This window comes from Nerophis ophidion, linkage group LG05 (assembly GCF_033978795.1).
Source record: "Nerophis ophidion isolate RoL-2023_Sa linkage group LG05, RoL_Noph_v1.0, whole genome shotgun sequence".
Taxonomy (NCBI): domain Eukaryota; kingdom Metazoa; phylum Chordata; class Actinopteri; order Syngnathiformes; family Syngnathidae; genus Nerophis; species Nerophis ophidion.
The window spans coordinates 18,824,728-18,842,257 of record NC_084615.1 but is presented as its reverse complement, the minus strand read 5'-3'; the positions used below and the strand labels follow the sequence as shown (position 1 = coordinate 18,842,257).

General features: G+C 41.1%; 2 protein-coding genes across 3 annotated transcripts in view; one reads left to right on the top strand and one right to left on the bottom strand.

Annotated features, from left to right (window-relative positions):
- gdpd2 (glycerophosphodiester phosphodiesterase domain containing 2) overlaps positions 1–17,530 on the top strand; it is an 80,971-nt gene that overhangs the window by 29,586 nt on the left and 33,855 nt on the right. The window contains exon 1 of one of the 2 annotated variants that reach the window (XM_061900288.1): positions 10,765–10,863. The exons of the other annotated variant lie outside the window; for it this stretch is intronic. Within the exon in view, the coding sequence (XP_061756272.1) occupies positions 10,843–10,863 (21 nt within the window). The 5' untranslated portion in view covers positions 10,765–10,842. Of the gene's footprint in view, positions 1–10,764; positions 10,864–17,530 lie in introns of those variants that run through there. 2 annotated transcript variants of the gene reach the window in all.
- pdzd11 (PDZ domain containing 11) overlaps positions 1–17,530 on the bottom strand; it is a 48,654-nt gene that overhangs the window by 24,808 nt on the left and 6,316 nt on the right. The gene's annotated exons all lie outside the window — the stretch shown is intronic.

The following is a 17,530-nucleotide window of genomic DNA, read 5'->3' as shown; positions in this document are numbered from 1 at the left end:
CCAATATGCAGACCACAGCGGGAGGCAGTGTGCAGGTAAAAATGTATGTATTGCTTGAACCCAAAAATTAACAAAAGGAAAAGGCAATGGCTATGCAAAACAAAAGTAAAACTGAACTGGCTACAAAGTAAACAGAATGCTGGACGACAGCAAAAACTTACGATGTCCACAAAGTACATCTGTGCATGACATGACAATCAACAATGTTAAAGTACCGATGATTGTCACACACACTCTTGGTGTGGCGAAATTATTCTCTGCATTTGAACCATCACTCTTGATCACCCCCTGGGAGGTGAGGGGAGCAGTGGGCAGCAGAGGTGCCGCGCCCGGGAATAATTTTTGGTCACAACGGATCGATACAGCGTTCACATTACTGAAGACGCCGCACCATTCCGCCTGTCGATCTCACCATCCACTCTTCCCTCACTCTTGAACAAGACTCCGAGGTACTTGAACTCCTCCACTTGGGGCAGGGTCTCCTTCCCAACCCGGAGATGGCACTCCACCCTTTTCCGGGCGAGAACCATAGACTTGGACTGGCTGATTCTCATCCTGGTCGCTTCACACTCGGCTGCGAACCGATAGTGAGAGCTGAAGTTCCTGGCCAGATGAAGCCATCAGGACCACATGATCTGCAACAAGCAGAGACCTAATCCTGCGGCCACCAAACCGGAATCCCTCAACGCCCCGACTGCGCCTAGAATTTCTGTCCATAAAAGTTATGAACAGAATCTGTGACAAAGGGCAGCCTTGGCGGAGTCCAACCCTCACTGGAAACGTGTCCAACTTACTGCTGGCAATGCGGACCAAGCTCTGGAACTGATCCTACAAGGAGCGAACCGCCACAATCAGCCAGTCCGATACCCCATACTCTCTGAACACTCCCCACAGGACTTCCCGAGGGACACGGTCGAATGCCTTCTCCAAGTCCACAAAGCACATGTAGACTGGTTGGGCAAACTCCCATGCACCCTCAAGGACCCTGCCCAGAGTATAGAGCTGGTCCACAGTTCCACAACCAGGACGGAAACCACACTGTTCCTCCTGAATCCGAGGTTGGACTATCCGGCGTAGCCTCCTCTCCAGTACACCTGAATAGACTTTACCGGGAAGGCTGAGGAGTGTGATCCCACGATAGTTGCAACACTCCCTCCGGTTCCCCTTCTTAAAGAGAACCCTTCTTTAGCATTCAATCAGACATTATTGTGAGGTTTTGTATTGGTGTTCTTAAAAATAGATATACCGGCCCCCAGACATATTTTTTCTCTAAATTTGGCCCCTCGAGTCAATATAATTGCCCAGACCTGCACTACGCCATTCCGCCCCGATACATGCTCATTCAGCCAAGACATCGTCAGGTTTGTCCGTCCTTCAGTCCCTTCAAACGGACTATGGTGTGGCAGAGACCCAGGAGCCGGTCTCCATGGTCAAAAGGATCCCAGAGAAGAAAAAAAAAAATGTTTTTTTTTAATGATTTTTATTCATTTTATTTTATCTTTTTTCTACAAACCCCGTTTCCATATGAGTTAGGAAATTGTGTTGAATGTAAAGATAAACATAATACAATGATTTGCAAATCCTTTTCAACCCATATTCAGTTGAATATGCTACAAAGACAACATATTTGATGTTCAAACTGATAAATGTTTTTGTTTTTTTTTGCAAATAATCATTACCTTTTAAAATTTGATGCCAGCAACACAAGACAAAGAAGTTGGGGAATGTGGAAAAAAATGCTGATAAAGTTGAGGAATGCTCATCAAACGTTTATTTGGAACATCCCACTGGTGTGCAGGTTAATTGGGAACTGGTGGGTGAAATGATTGGGTATAAAAACAGCTTCCCAAAAAATGCTCAGTCTTTCACAGGAAAAGATGGGGCGAGGTACACCCCTTTGTCCACAACTGCATGAGAAAATAGTCGAACAGTTTAAGAAAGTTTCTCAAAGTGCAATTGCAAGAAATTTAGGGATTTCAACATCTACGGTCCATAATATCATTCAAAAAATTCAGAAAATCTGGAGAAATCACTCCACGTAAGCGCCATGGCCGGAAACCAACATTGAATGACCATGACCTTCGATCCCTCAAATGGCACTGTATCAAAAACCGACATCAATCTCTAAAGGATATCACCACATGGGCTCAGGAACACTTGAGAAAACCACTATCACTAAATACAGTTGGTCGCTACATCTGTAAGTGCAAGTTAAAGCTCTACTATGCAAAGCGAAAGCCATTTATCAACATCCAGAAACGTCGCCGGCTTCTCTGGGCCCGAGATCATCTAAGATGGACTGATGCAAAGTGGAAAAGTGTTCTGTGGTCTGACGAGTCCACATTTCAAATTGTTTTTGGAAATATTCGATATCGTGTCATCCAGACCAAAAGGGAAGCGTACCATGCAGACTGTTATCGACGCAAAGTTCAAAAGCCAGCATCTGTGATGGTATGGGGGTGCATTAGTGCCCAAGGCATGGGTAACTTACACATCTGTGAAGGCACCATTAATGCTGAAAGGTACATACAGGTTTTGGAACAACATATGCTGCCATCTAAGCGCCGTCTTTTTCATGCACGCCCCTGCTTATTTCAGCAAGACAATGCCAAGTCACATTTAGCACGAGTTACAACAGCGTAGCTTCGTAAAAAAAGAGTGCGGGTACTTTCCTGGCCCGCCTGCAGTCCAGACCTGTCTCCCATGGAAAATGTGTGGTGCATTATAAAGCGTAAAATACGACAGCGGAGACCCCGGAATGTTGAATGACTGAAGCTCTACTTAAAACAAGAATGGGAAAGAATTCCACTTTCAAAGCTTCAACAATTAGTTTCCTCAGTTCCCAAACGTTTATTGTGTGTTGTTAAAAGAAAAGGTGATGTAACACAGTGGTGAACATGCCCTTTCCCAACTACTTTGGCACGTGTTGCAGCCATGAAATTCTAAGTAAATAATTATTTGCAACAAAAAAAAAAAAGTTTATGAGTTTGATCATTAAATATGTTGTCTTTGTAGTGCATTCAACTGAATATGGGTTGAAAAGGATTTGCAAATCATTGTATTCCGTTTATATTTACATCTAACACAATTTCCCATCTCATATGGAAACGGGGTTTGTACATTTTAACATGTTTTACCCGTCAAGATGTTTAGCTCCTGCCCTTTGAAGCACAGGCCGACTCAATTCCACGTTGGAACCTCTCAACTTGCTGCTCCCTGCAGTCCTGCACCCGTTCCCTTGTAAGGCTTTGTATACAGTTTACTTTTTTCCAAGTTGGCGCCGCTGTTGGCAGGAGCGCTGCGTTCTTGTGTCATCATTTTGTGTTCCTAATGTGTTTCCCTTTTCTTTTCAAGTGGGTTTTTTTGTTGTTGTTGTGACTTTGGTTCGGACCCTTTGGGAATGTGTGACAAGGGGTGGCACTTTCCGTGACTTCTGCGGTGCTTTTTTTGTGAACTTCCGGATCTGCCTACCGGGAGCCTTTTGGCCGTGGAGACCAGCTGCTGGGTCTCTGCCTTACTAGAGTCCGTTTGGAGAAACCGGAGGAGATGCGGATGAAGAGACAGGGCTGCGGAGCTGGTGCCGAGCGCCGGGCGCCGGGACGGACAGGCTTCACAATGTTTTGCCTGAATAAGGGGATGCAGACTGGACACTGGCCAAGAGTTGGTGGGCGCCCGAGGGTGGAATCGGCTTTCTTGGTTGCTTTGTTGGGTCTGCTCCTCTCTCTGCCCATGCTACTCCAACCCCAGCAGTCAATGGCTTCGACTTAGACCGAGACTTAGACTTTCTTTTGTTGTCATTCTAATTTGAATCTTACAGTGACCGAAGTGAAGTGAATTATATTTATGTAGCGCTTTTCTCTAGTGACTCAAAGCGCTTTTACATAGTGAAACACAATATATAAGTTACATTTAAACCAGTGTGGGTGGCACTGGGTGCAGGTGGGTGAAGTGTCTTGTTTGTTTTGTCACCATGCCAACCCATCAGTTTTCACCTGTTATGTGTTCACGACTCATGCACTTGATTTGACTGGACTCACGCACCTGTCATCACTGCACCTATTTAAGCCTGTAGTTGCCAGGCAGTCACCCTGGCGAAATCACCCTCCCCCAGCCTCTATCACCTCCTACACACCCATGTTATCCATGCCGATGATCCATGCTCTCTCTCGGTCCAAGTAAGTTTTTCATGCCACAGTTAGTAAATTGTGTTTTATGTTCATAGTCCTCCCATTGTGCAAGTTTTGTTTCATAGCCAAGTTTTTGTACCTCCTCTGTGAGCGCCTTTTGTTTTTTCCTTTTTTTGAGTTATGACGGACATAGATATCTACATATATCCATATTTAAGAGTTATTTCTTTATATTCATAGTTATATTTGAAAACAGCTGGTGTTTTTCCATTTGTTCTCTTTTTGGTTGTCCGCTAGTAAACTGCATGTGTTAACCTTGATATGTGGATTCGTTCAAGTAGGTGTGGTAGGGGGGAGATAGTGAAGAGGACAGCGCGTCCTTAGGATTTTCAGATCAACGAGGCGACGCAAATCAATCAATCAATGTTTACTTATATAGCCCTAAATCACTAGTGTCTCAAAGGGCTGCACAAACCACTACGACATCCTCGGTAGGCCCACATAAGGGCAAGGAAAACTCACACCCAGTGGGACATCGGTGACAATAATGACCCAGTGGGACGTCGGTGACAATGATGACTATGAGAACCTTGGAGAGGAGGAAAGCAATGGATGTCGAGCGGGTCTAACATGATACTGTGAAAGTTCGATCCATAATGGATCCAACACAGTCGCGAGAGTCCAGTCCAAAGCGGATCCAACACAGCAGCGAGAGTCCCGTTCACAGCGGAGCCGGCAGGAAACCATCCCAAGCGGAGGCGGATCAGCAGCGCAGAGATGTCCCCAGCCGATACACAGGCAAGCAGTACATGGCCACCGGATCGGACCGGACCCCCTCCACAAAGGAGAGTGGGACATAGAAGAAAAAGAAAAGAAACGGCAGATCAACTGGTCTAAAAAGGGAGTCTATTTAAAGGCTAGAGTATACAAATGAGTTTTAAGGTGAGACTTAAATGCTTCTACTGAGGTAGCATCTCGAACTGTTATCGGGAGGGCATTCCAGAGTACTGGAGCCCGAAATGAAAAAGCTCTATAGCCCGCAGACTTTTATTGGGCTTTGGGAATCACTAATAAGCCGGAGTACTTTGAACGCAGATTTCTTGCCGGGACATATGGTACAATACAATCGGCAAGATAGGATGGAGCTAGACCGTGTAGTATTTTATACGTAAGTAGTAAAACCTTAAAGTCACATCTTAAGTGCACAGGAAGCCAGTGCAGGTGAGGCAGTACAGGCGTAATGTGATCAAACTTTCTTGTTCTTGTCAAAAGTCTAGCAGCCGCATTTTGTACCAACTGTAATCTTTTAATGCTAGACATGGGGAGACCCGAAAATAATACGTTACAGTAATCGAGGCGAGACGTAACAAACGCATGGATAATGATCTCAGCGTCTTTAGTGGACAGAATGGAGCGAATTTTAGCGATATTACGGAGATGAAAGAAGGCCGTTTTAGTAACGCTTTTAATGTGTGCCTCAAAGGAGAGAGTTAATTGAATGTGTTGTTTTTTTAGGTTGGTCTCTCCAAAGCTTTGGAATAAATTGCAAAATACCTATTCTGTTTTGGGTTGTCATTTAAAATCAGCTTATGTGTCATCAAAAGAACTTGGGAGTGACCAGCAACTTAAATTCCCTCGGAGGAACATCTGGTCCAAACGCAACAATTATTAATTAAAAGATGTCCTTACCTTCACGCCATGTCCGTTCCATTCGCTTTGCACCATGGGAAAACAATCCACACCATAGTCCAAGTCATAAGTACTTTAATTTGAGTTGGAATTTTTTTTTTTTTAAACCCCGAATTTGACTAAAATCAAGTTGTATTTTATCAAGAAAAAGTCAAATTTGCCGGGGAATTAAGTTATTTCTGTTAAAGAAATGTCACAAAGTAAAACAAATAAATACAAGTTTAATTTTAACAGAATTTTTGTGATATAGTCATAATCCTACAAGAATATCATTGCATTTTTTTCTCTAAAAAAAACAATTTTTTACCATAATGTCTTAATTTTTCTAAAATGATCATAGTCTTAAAAGAGTGCATAAAAAGGTGATATTTTTTAATAATAGTAGTCTTAAAGAATAAAACCATTTCGGGGAGTCATTTTTTTCCTAAGTAGTTCTAATCATACGAAAATGAAATATAACAGCCAAGTCATATTTTTTCTTTAAAATGTCAAAAATCGCAAAATAAATAGTAATTTAGGAAAGAAAAAAGATAGGCGATAGAGATATATTTAGCGAGAAAAACATTGGGAGGATGCAGAGAAGTCTTAATTTTGCAAAACTCTTAAATAAACTTGACGTATTTACCATTAGAAAGGTTTTTGTACAGATAAGAACAACATTTTGTTGCATAAGCTCATGGTAGTGCAGAATAAAAAAGCAATAAGGTGCAGATATAAATAAATAGATTACTGTACAGATAAATATATTCCACTTTTGCATATGCATCCGGGTTTATGGATGTATGTTATATTGTCTTTATATTCCAGCCAGTTAATCCGTTTTTCGGGGTAATTGTGGGGATTATTATGATGCGTTCAAGAGTCTTATGGCGTGAGGGAAGAAGCTGTTTCAGAACCCGGCGGGTCTCTGTAGAGGTTGCCCTCTAGTGGGTTCTTCTGACCACCACACACTGCCAGGACAGCCCGGAATTCAGGGTACAACACTGTTTTATTTGCATAAATAGCGATAGGCTTCTGCTTTGCAGCAAAATGTCTTTTCCTCCTGCGTCCGCTCATCAGCACTTCCAACTCCATCCCCCGTGTATCGTCCCGGCGGCTGCTAATAAGGGCGGCAGGTGATTGGATAACAAGGCCCACCTGGGCCATCTACTCCGATTTTCCCGGGAGACTCCCGAATTGCAGTGCCCCTCCCGAAAATCTCCTGGGGCAACCATTCTCCCGATTTCCACCCGGTCAACAATATTGGGGGCGTGTCTTAAAAGCGCTGCCTTTAGCGTCCTCTACAACCTGCCGTCACGTCCGGTTTTTCGTCCATACAAACAGCGCGTTGACCCACTCGCATAATATATGAAGCTTTTACACACACTCATAAGCGAACGCAAGGCATACTTGGTCAACAGCCATACAGGTCACACTGAGGGTGGTTGTATAAACAACTTTAACACTGTTACAAATATGCGCCACACTGTGAACCCACACCAAACAAGAACGACAAAACACTGTAACACAACATAAACACAACAGAACAAATACCAAGAACCCCTTGCAGCACTAACACTTCCGGGACGCTACAATATACACCCCCTGCTACACCCTACCCACCCCACAATGTTGAGTTCTTTCAAACTGTTATCGCTCAAAACATAATATTGAATCAAAATCAATGTTATTATGAAATATATTCCACAGTGAAAAATATTTTGGGTGGAAGATTTTGCATATTTTGTGCGTTTGCCATTAAAAAAAACAGTTTTGTTTGACGAAAAAGGGCGGAAAACAAACAAACAAAAAAATAACATAAAAAAACTAAAATATTTTAAAATGAGGAATAGATCTTAAGTTGATGTAGACTCCAGAGATTTAAGCGTTTAATATAAAATGTATGTATGCCCTGGCACACCATTATCATTTCATGACCCAAGCAAAACACTTTTTACACTTTTATACTGAAATACACACGCCTAAAACGTATTAAATAAAAACATAGAAAAAACTACCAGCAGCGGTAAATTTTAGATCCATGAAGGAAAGAAGAAAGTGAATGAATGTTTATAACTGAATCATCAGCACCTCCAACTCCAACCCCGTGTCTCGTCTCGGCTGCTGCTAATAAAGGGCGACAGGTTGATTAGATAACAAAGCCCACCTGGGCCATATACTCACCTGTCGCTGTTTCAAGGCCGGTCCTTCGGTCCTTGCACACCCCATTCCGCGGCAGGCCCGCAGGCCACGCTCCCCCTCCACGGTCTCTTTCTAGAGTCCAGGCGTGGAACGCCGCAGAGGCCACCACAGTGTATATGTTTTTTTGGGTTGTTGTCTTTGTTTTACTTTTGTAGCTGTATGTAGAAAAGCTGGTTGCGTCAGCTCTACTCTTTTAATGATTTAATGTCCTTTGTGATGTTTGATGTATCCCTCGTAAACACATGTTTATGTATGCTATGGCTATGAGTTTTTTTTTTCTTCCTTGGCTTTAATGTCCTTTGTGATGTTTGATGTATCCCTCTTACACACATTTATGGCAATGAGTTTTTTTTAACTTCCACGGTCTCAGTCTGGACCCCCTCTCCAGGACCCAGGCTTAGACTGATTTTTTTTATTTTTCTCACCCCGCCACCCCCAGTTTTTACCTGTTTTTTTACCTTTTTTGTAAGGGGCGCCGGAAGTTGGCAGATACGTCAGCGATCCTTTCCTGTCTCCCTGTAATGTTTGATCCTGTTCTGTCTCCCTGTGATGTTTGATGTATCCCTCTTACACACGTGCTTACGTGTGCTATGGCTATGAGTTTTTTTTCTTCATTGGCTTTAATGCCCTTTGTGATGTTTGATGTATCCGTCTTACACACATTTATGGCAATGAGTTTTTTTTATCTTCCACGGTTTCAGTCTGGACCCTCTCTCCAGGACCCAGGCTTAGACTGATTTTTTTTTTCTCACCCCGCCACCCCCAGTTTTTACCTGTTTTTTTACCTTTTTTGTAAGGGGCGCCAGAAGTTGGCAGACCCGTCAGCGATCCTTTCCTGTCTCCCTGTAATGTTTGATCCTGTTCTGTCTCCCTGTGATGTTTGATGTATCCCTCTTACACACGTGCTTATGTGTGCTATGGCTATGAGGTTTTTTTTCTTCATTGGCTTTAATGCCCTTTGTGATGTTTGATGTATCCCTCTTACACACATTTATGGCAATGAGGTTTTTTTAACTTCCACAGTCTCAGTCTGGACCCTCTCTCCAGGACCCAGGCTTAGACTGATTTTTTTTTTTTTTCTCACCCCGCCACCCCCAGTTTTTACCTGTTTTTTTACCTTTTTTGCAAGGGGCGCCGGAAGTTGGCAGACCCGTCAGCGATCCTTTCCTGTCTCCCTGTAATGTTTGATCCTGTTCTGTCTCCCTGTGATGTTTGATGTATCCCTCTTACACACGTGCTTGTGTGTGCTATGGCTATGAGTTTTTTTTCTTCATCGGCTTTAATGCCCTTTGTGATGTTTGATGTATCCTTCTTACACACATTTATGGCAACGCGTTTTATTTATCTTCCACGGTCTCAGTCTGGACCCTCTCTCCAGGACCCAGGCTTAGACTGATTTTTTTTTTTTTTCTCACCCCACCACCCCCAGTTTTTACCTGTTTTTTTACCTTTTTTGTAAGGGGCGCCGGAAGTTGGCAGACCCGTCAGCAATCCTTTCCTGTCTCCCTGTAATGTTTGATCCTGTTCTGTCTCCCTGTGATGTTTGATGTATCCCTCTTACACACGTGCTTATGTGTGCTATGGCTATGATTTTTTTTCTTCCTTGGCTTTAATGCCTTTTGTGATGTTTGATGTATCCCTCTTACACACATTTATGGCATTGAGTTTTTTTTAACTTCCACAGTCTGTCTGGACCCCCTCTCCAGGACCCAGGCTTAGACTGATTTTTTTTTTTTCTCACCCCGCCACCCCCAGTTTTTACCTGTTTTTTTACCTTTTTTGTAAGGGGCGCCGGAAGTTGGCAGACCCGTCAGCGATCCTTTCCTGTCTCCCTGTAATGTTTGATCCTGTTCTGTCTCCCTGTGATGTTTGATGTATCCCTCTTACACTCCTGCCTATGCTTATGTGTGCTATGGTCATGAGGGGTTTTTTTTCTTCCTTGGCTTTAATGCCCTTTGTGATGTTTGATGTATCCCTCTTACACACATTTATGGCAATGAGTTTTTTTTAACTTCCACAGTCTGTCTGGACCCCCTCTCCAGGACCCAGGCTTAGACTGATTTTTTTTTTTTCTCACCCCGCCACCCCCAGTTTTTACCTGTTTTTTTACCTTTTTTGTAAGGGGCGCCGGAAGTTGGCAGACCCGTCAGCGATCCTTTCCTGTCTCCCTGTAATGTTTGATCCTGTTCTGTCTCCCTGTGATGTTTGATGTATCCCTCTTACACTCCTGCCTATGCTTATGTGTGCTATGGTCATGAGGGGTTTTTTTTCTTCCTTGGCTTTAATGCCCTTTGTGATGTTTGATGTATCCCTCTTACACACATTTATGGCAATGAGTTTTTTTTATCTTCCACGGTCTCAGTCTGGACCCCCTCTCCAGGACCCATGCTTAGACTGATTTTTTTTTTCTCACCCCGCCCCTGTCCCCCACAGTTTTTACCTGTTTTTTACCTTTTTTGTAAGGGGCGCCAGAAGTTGCCAGACCCATCAGCGATCCTGTCCTGTCTCCCTGTAATGTTTGATCCTGTTCTGTCTCCCTGTGATGTTTGATGTATCCCTCTTACACACATGCTTATGTGTGCTATGGCTATGAGGTTTTTTTTTTTTCTTCCTTGGCCTCAGTCCAGACCCCCTCTCCAGGACCCAGGCTTAGACTTTTTTTTTTTCTACCCTTCGAGGCGTTGAGCTCCCACCCTTTTGTAGCACGGGCCAACTCAATTGTAGGTTGGGACATCCCCCCCTCCTCAACTTGTTGTCCTGCACCGAATCCCTGGGAACACTTTATAGTCAGTGCACGCAGAAGGAGAAACCGTGCGAGTGAGAAGAGGGAAAAAGTTGCATCTTCATGTCACATACTGCACTTATGGTGAGTCCCTCTTCAATTGGAGGAGAAACTAGGAAAATGCTCCTCACTATTTGCATACTGTGTATCATATTTAGCTCAAAAATGTCTGCGTCAGCATATTTTTTATAAGTTTTTCTTCATGTAAAAACAGACGATTTTATGTAAATATATGTTTGGCGTGTTTTACCAAATTTGGAGACAAGCTGTAGAAAATGAATGGATGATTTTTTTTCTTCCATTGGACAGGGTTTATTTTTTTTAAAGTAGTGTTAAACGTCCAAATCATATGCTTTTTATTGGACTGCTACAATTTGTATAGTCTTCCCTCTCCACATTGAGCCTTGACATTTGTTTTTATTGCATTCTCTACATAGCTTTTTAGAAAATGGAAGAAAAAAAATAGGGTGAAAAATTATTATTTTTTGTTTTAGTATGTTTTTTGTTTGAGGACAAACATGACACAAACCTATTAGAACTGCCGCTGTTTAACATGTTTGTGTGTATGCTTCACTGATGACTGAACATCGTTTTGTCCGACTCATTTCAGCGGTTCCTAAACTCACCGTAGTGTGGACCGTAACGCGACAGTTTGTTTACATGTCAAATCTTCGGCTCCTTTGTCTCGTTTTGTCCACCAAACGTTTTATGCTGTGCGTGAATGCAGAAAGTTGAGCTTTGTTGATGTTATGGACTTGTGTGGAGTGCTAATCAGGCATATTTGGTCAGTGCAAGCTAATCAACGCTAACATGCTATTTAGGCTAGCTGTGTGTACGCATTGCATCATCATGCCTCGTTTGTAGCTATTTGAGCTCATTTAATATCCTTTACTTTTATTCTCTGTTTATATAATGTATGTTTGCATGTCTCATGACACATAATCTGTATGTAATATTGGCTGCATTTCTGTGCCATGTTGTTCCAGACCACAGCAAACATTACCTAGCTTGCCAAAGATTGTAATAAATCTATTAAAAGAAGACAACCTGCCGTTTCCTTTAAATTAGACCCACATATTTATACCTTTGGCCATTAAAAGCCAGTCATTTCCAGGAGTTATCTTACCTTCTGAGTAGCGTCTGATTTAAAATGGTGTCTAATGTTGTAAAAAATGTGTAGAATAAATATTGCATTTCAACATTTCTGTCAACGCAGATTTGCGTCAGCCTGCAACACAGTCATTTTGATAGTAGGCTAAAATATAGACACTTACATCATGTGTTGACTTCCTTATAACACTTATGTAGGACTTTCAAGGTAATATTGATAGTAGGCTAATATAGCTAATATTGACACTTACATCATGTGTTACCTTCATTATAAGACTTTTAAAGTCATTTTGATAGTAGGCTTATGTAGACACTTACATCATGTGTTGCCTTCATTATGAGACTTTTAAAGTCATTTTGATAGTAGGCTTATGTAGACACTCACATCATGCGTTGTCTTCCTTACAACACTTATACAAGACTTTTAAATTCATTTCGATAGTAGGCTAATATAGCTAACATAGACACTTGCGTCATGTGTTGCCTTCATTATATCACTTATATAAGACTTTTAAAGTCATTTTGATAGTAGGCTTATGTAGACACTTACATCATGTGTTGTCTTCATTATAACACTTATATAAGACTTTTAAAGCCATATTGATCGTAGGCTTATACAACTAATATAGACACTTATATCATGTGTTGTTTTCAATATATCACTTATATACAGCTTTCAAACTCATTTTGATAGTAGGCTAATATAAGTAATATAGACACTTACGTCATGTGTTGTCTTCCTTACAACACTTATAAAATACTTTTAAATTCATTTTGATAGTAGGCTAATATAGCTAAGATAGACACTTGCGTCATGTGTTGCCTTCATTATAACACTTATATAAGACTTTTAAAGTCATTTTGATAGTAGGCTTATGTAGACACTTACATCATGTGTTGTCTTCATTATAACACTCTTTATAAGAATTTTAAAGTAATTTTTACAGTAGGCTTATATAACTAATATAGACACTTATATCATGTGTTGTCTTCATTGTATCACTTATATACAGCTTTCAAACTCATTTTGATAGTAGGCTAATATAACTAATATAGACACTTACATCATGTGTTGTCTTCCTTACAACACTTATAAAAGACTTTTAAATTCATTTTGATGTTAGGCTAATATAGCTAACATAGACACTTGCATCATGTGTTTCCTTCATTATAACACTTATATAAGACTTTTAAAGTCATTTTTATAGTAGGCTAATATAGACACTTACATCATGTATTGCTTTCATTATAACACTTATATAAGACTTTTAAAGTCATTTTGATAGGCTAATATAGACACTTACATCATGTGTTGCTTTCATTATAACTCTTAGTGTATATAATACTTTTAAAGTCATCTTGATAGTAGGCTAATATAACTAATATGGACACTTACATCATGTGTTGCCTTCATTATTGTCAGGCTTGTCACTGACAGTTTGGTTATGTTTTAGTTTTTCCTCTGTGTTTGTGTTTAATTTCCTGTCAGCGCTCTTATTTTGGTTCAGTTTCCTGCTCGTCTCCCTGAACCTTGTTATGCCTCACCTGTCCCTGAGTGGCAGTCTGGCACACCTGGTGGCAATTGCCAATCAGGTCACTATTTATATATGGGTTGTACTTGTATAGCGCTTTTCTACCTTCAAGGTACTCAAAGCGCTTTGACACTACTTCCACATTTACACATTCACACACACATTCACACACTGATGGAGGGAGCTGCCATGCAAGGCGCCAACCAGTACCCATCAGGAGCAAGGGTGAAGTGTCTTGCTCAGGACACAACGGACGTGACGAGGTTGGTACTAGGTGGGATTTGAACCAGTGACCCTCGGGTTGCGCACGGCCACTCTCCCACTGCGCCACGCCCTGCCTCGCCCTCCAGTCAGTGCTGGAGTATTACTACTACCTGCCAGCTGTGTGCTGATAGCTGTTTGCAGCTTGCTGTCTTCTAGTTCCTTGTTTCCTGTTTGCTGCTTCCTGTTCCCTGTTTCCACTTTGCCTGTTCCTGGTTCCTGGTTTGTGTTTTTCCTGAATTTTGGACATTAAATCAGGTTTTCCTACACCTAGCCTGCCACCTCTGTGTCTTGGGGTTCGCCACCACCAATACTTGACAATTATAACACTTAAATAAGACTTTTAAAGTCATTTTGATAGTGGGCTAATATAGCTAATATAACACTTACATCATGTGTTGTCTGATCAATCTGAGTCCAAGACTAGATCTGACCAACCTAAGTCAAAGACTACATCTGACCAACCCAAGTCTAAGACTAGATCTGACCAACGTAAGTCTAAGACTAGATCTGACCAATCCAAGTCTAAGACTATATCTGACCAACGTAGTAAGTCTAAGACTAGATCTCACAACGTAAGTCTAAGACTAGATCTGACCATCGTAAGTCTAAGACAAGTTCTGCCCAACCTAAGTCTAAGACTACATCCGACCAATCTAAGTCTAAGACTACATCTGACCAACCTAAGTCTAACACTAGATGTGACCAATTTAGTCTAAGACTAGATGTGACCCATCTAAGACTAAGACTAGATGTGACCAATTTATGTCTAAGACTAGATGTGACCCATCTAAGTCTAAGACTAAATGCGACCAATCTAAGTCTAAGACTAGATGTGACCAATCTAAGTCTAAGATGACATCTGACCAATCTAGGTTTAAGACTAGATCTGACCAACGTAAGTCTAAGACTAGATCTGACCAATATAAGTCTAACACTTGATCTGACCAACATAAGTCTAAGACTAGATCTGACCAATATAAGTCTAAGAATAGATCTGACCAACATAAGTCTAAGACTAGATCTGACCAACGCAAGTCTAAGACTAAATCTGACCAATCTAAGTCTAAGACTAGATCTGACCCATCTAAGTCTAAGACTAGATCTGACCAATCTAAGTGTAAGACTACATCTAACCAACCTAAGTGTAAGACTAGATGTGACCAACCTAAGTCTAAGACTAGATGTGACCAATCTAAGTCTAAGACTACATCTGACCAATCTAAGTCTAAGACTACATCTGACCAATCTAAGTCTAAGACTACATCTGACCAATCTAAGTCTAAGACTACATCTGACCAATCTAAGTCTAAGACTACATCTGACCATCTAAGTCTAAAACTAGATCTGACCAATCTAAGTCTAAGACTATTTCTGACCAACCTGAGTATGATAATAGATGTGACCAACCTAAGTCTAAGACTAGATCTGACTAATCAGTCTAAGACTAGATGTGACCAATGTAAGTCTAAGAGTAGATCTGACCAACCTAAGTCCAAGACTAGATCTGACTAATCAGTCTAAGACTAAATCTGACCAACCTAAGTCCAAGACTAGATCCGACTAATCTAAGACTAGATGTGACCAATCTAAGTTTAAGACAAGATCTGACCAATTTAAGTCTGTGAGCACAAACTCATATTAATTGTATTTTTGTCCCATGAATTGCACTTTGATGCATTTTGGGTCTTTCCCACCCAACAATATTCAAATCCACATCCACCGGTACAATCATGAGTTAGCAACTGAAGCTAGGAAGGTAAACACACTTTCATCTTGTCCCACAATGGACGTGAACAAGAATGTTGTTTATCGTCAGAGTCCAACAGAAACAGCACACACCCAGCCGACCCCACGTTGTCACCCCCCCCCCCCCCCCCAAACATAAAATATCAAAGACTAGATCTGACCAACCTAAGTCTAAGACTAGATGTGACCCATCTAAGTAAGATTAGATCCGACCAACCTGATTTAAGACTAAATCTGACCAGCGTAAGTCTAGGACTAGATCTGATCAACCAAAGTCTAAGACTAGATGTGACCCATCTAAGTCTAAGACTAGTTTCGACCAATGTAAGTGTAAGACTAGATGTGACCAATCTAAGTCTAAGACTAGATGTGACCAATGTAAGTCTAAGATGACATCTGACCAATCTAAGTGTAAGACAAGATCTGACTAGCATAAGTCTAGGACTACATCTAACCAATCTAAGTTTAAGCATAGCTGTGACCAATCTAAGTCTAATACTAGATGTGACCAACCTAAGTTTAAGACTAAATCTAAATAAGGTGAGATTTGGCCAATTTAAGTCTAAGACTAGATCCGACCAACGTAATTTAAGACTAGGTCTGACCAACCTAAGTCAAAGACCAGATCCGACCGACGTAAGTCCAAGACTAGATCTGACCAACCCAAGTCCAAGACTAGATCTGACCAACCCAAGTCTAAGACTATATCTGACCAATCCAAGTCTAACACTAGATCTGACCAACGTAAGTCTAAGACTAGATCTGACCAACGTAAGTCTAAGACTAGATCTGACAACGTAAGTCTAAGACTAGATCTGACCACCGTAAGTCTAAGACAAGTTCTGTCCAACCTAAGTCTAAGACTACATCCGACCAATCTAAGTCTAAGACTACATCTGACCAACCTAAGACTAGATGTGACCAATTTAGTCTAAGAGTAGATGTGACCCATCTAAGACTAGATGTGACCAATCTAAGTCTAAGACTAGATGTGACCAATCTAAGACTAGATGTGACCAATTTAAGTCTAAGACTAGATGTGACTCATCTAAGTCTAAGAATAGATGTGACTAATCGAAGTCTAAAACTAAATGCGACCAATCTAAGTCTAAGACTAGATGTTACTCATCTAAGTCTAAGAATAGATGTGACTAATCTAAGTCTAAAACTAAATGCGACCAATCTAAGTCTAAGACTAGATGTGACCAATCTAAGTCTAAGATGACATCCGACCAATCTAAGTGTAAGACTAGATCTGACTAGCATAAGTCTAAGACTACATCTGACCAATCTAGGTTTAAGACTAGATCTGACCAACGTAAGTCTAAGACTAGATCTGACCAATGCAAGTCTAAGACTAGATCTGACCAATCTAAGTCAAAGACTAGATTTGACCAATCTAAGTCTAAGACTAGATCTGACCAATCTAAGTGTAAGACTACATCTAACCAACCTAAGTGTAAGACTAGATGTGACCAACGTAAGTCTAAGACTAGATGTGACCAACCTAAGTCTAAGACTAGATGTGACCAACCTAAGTATAAGACTACATCTGACCAACCCAAGTCTAAGACTACATCTGACCAATTTAAGTCTAAGACTACATCTGACCATCTAAGTCTAAAACTAGATCTGACCAATCTAAGTATAAGACTACTTCTGACCAAACTGAGTATGATAATAGATGTGACCAACCTAAGTCCAAGACTAGATCTGACTAATCAGTCTAAGACTAGATGTGACCAACCTAAGTCTAAGACTAGATCCGACTAATCTAAGACTAGATGTGACCAATCTAAGTCTAAGAGTAGATCTGACCAACCTACGTCTGAGACTAGATCTGACTAATCAGTCTAAGACTAGATCTGACCAACCTAAGTCTAAGACTAGATCCGACTAATCTAAGACTAGATGTGACCAATCTAAGTCTAAGAGAAGATCCGATCAACCTAAGTCTAAGACTAGATCTGACTAATCAGTCTAAGACTAGATCGGACCAACCTAAGTCTAAGACTAGATCCGATTAATCTAAGACTAGATGTGACCAATCTAAGTTTAAGACAAGATCTGACCAATCTAAGTCTGTGAGCACAAACTCA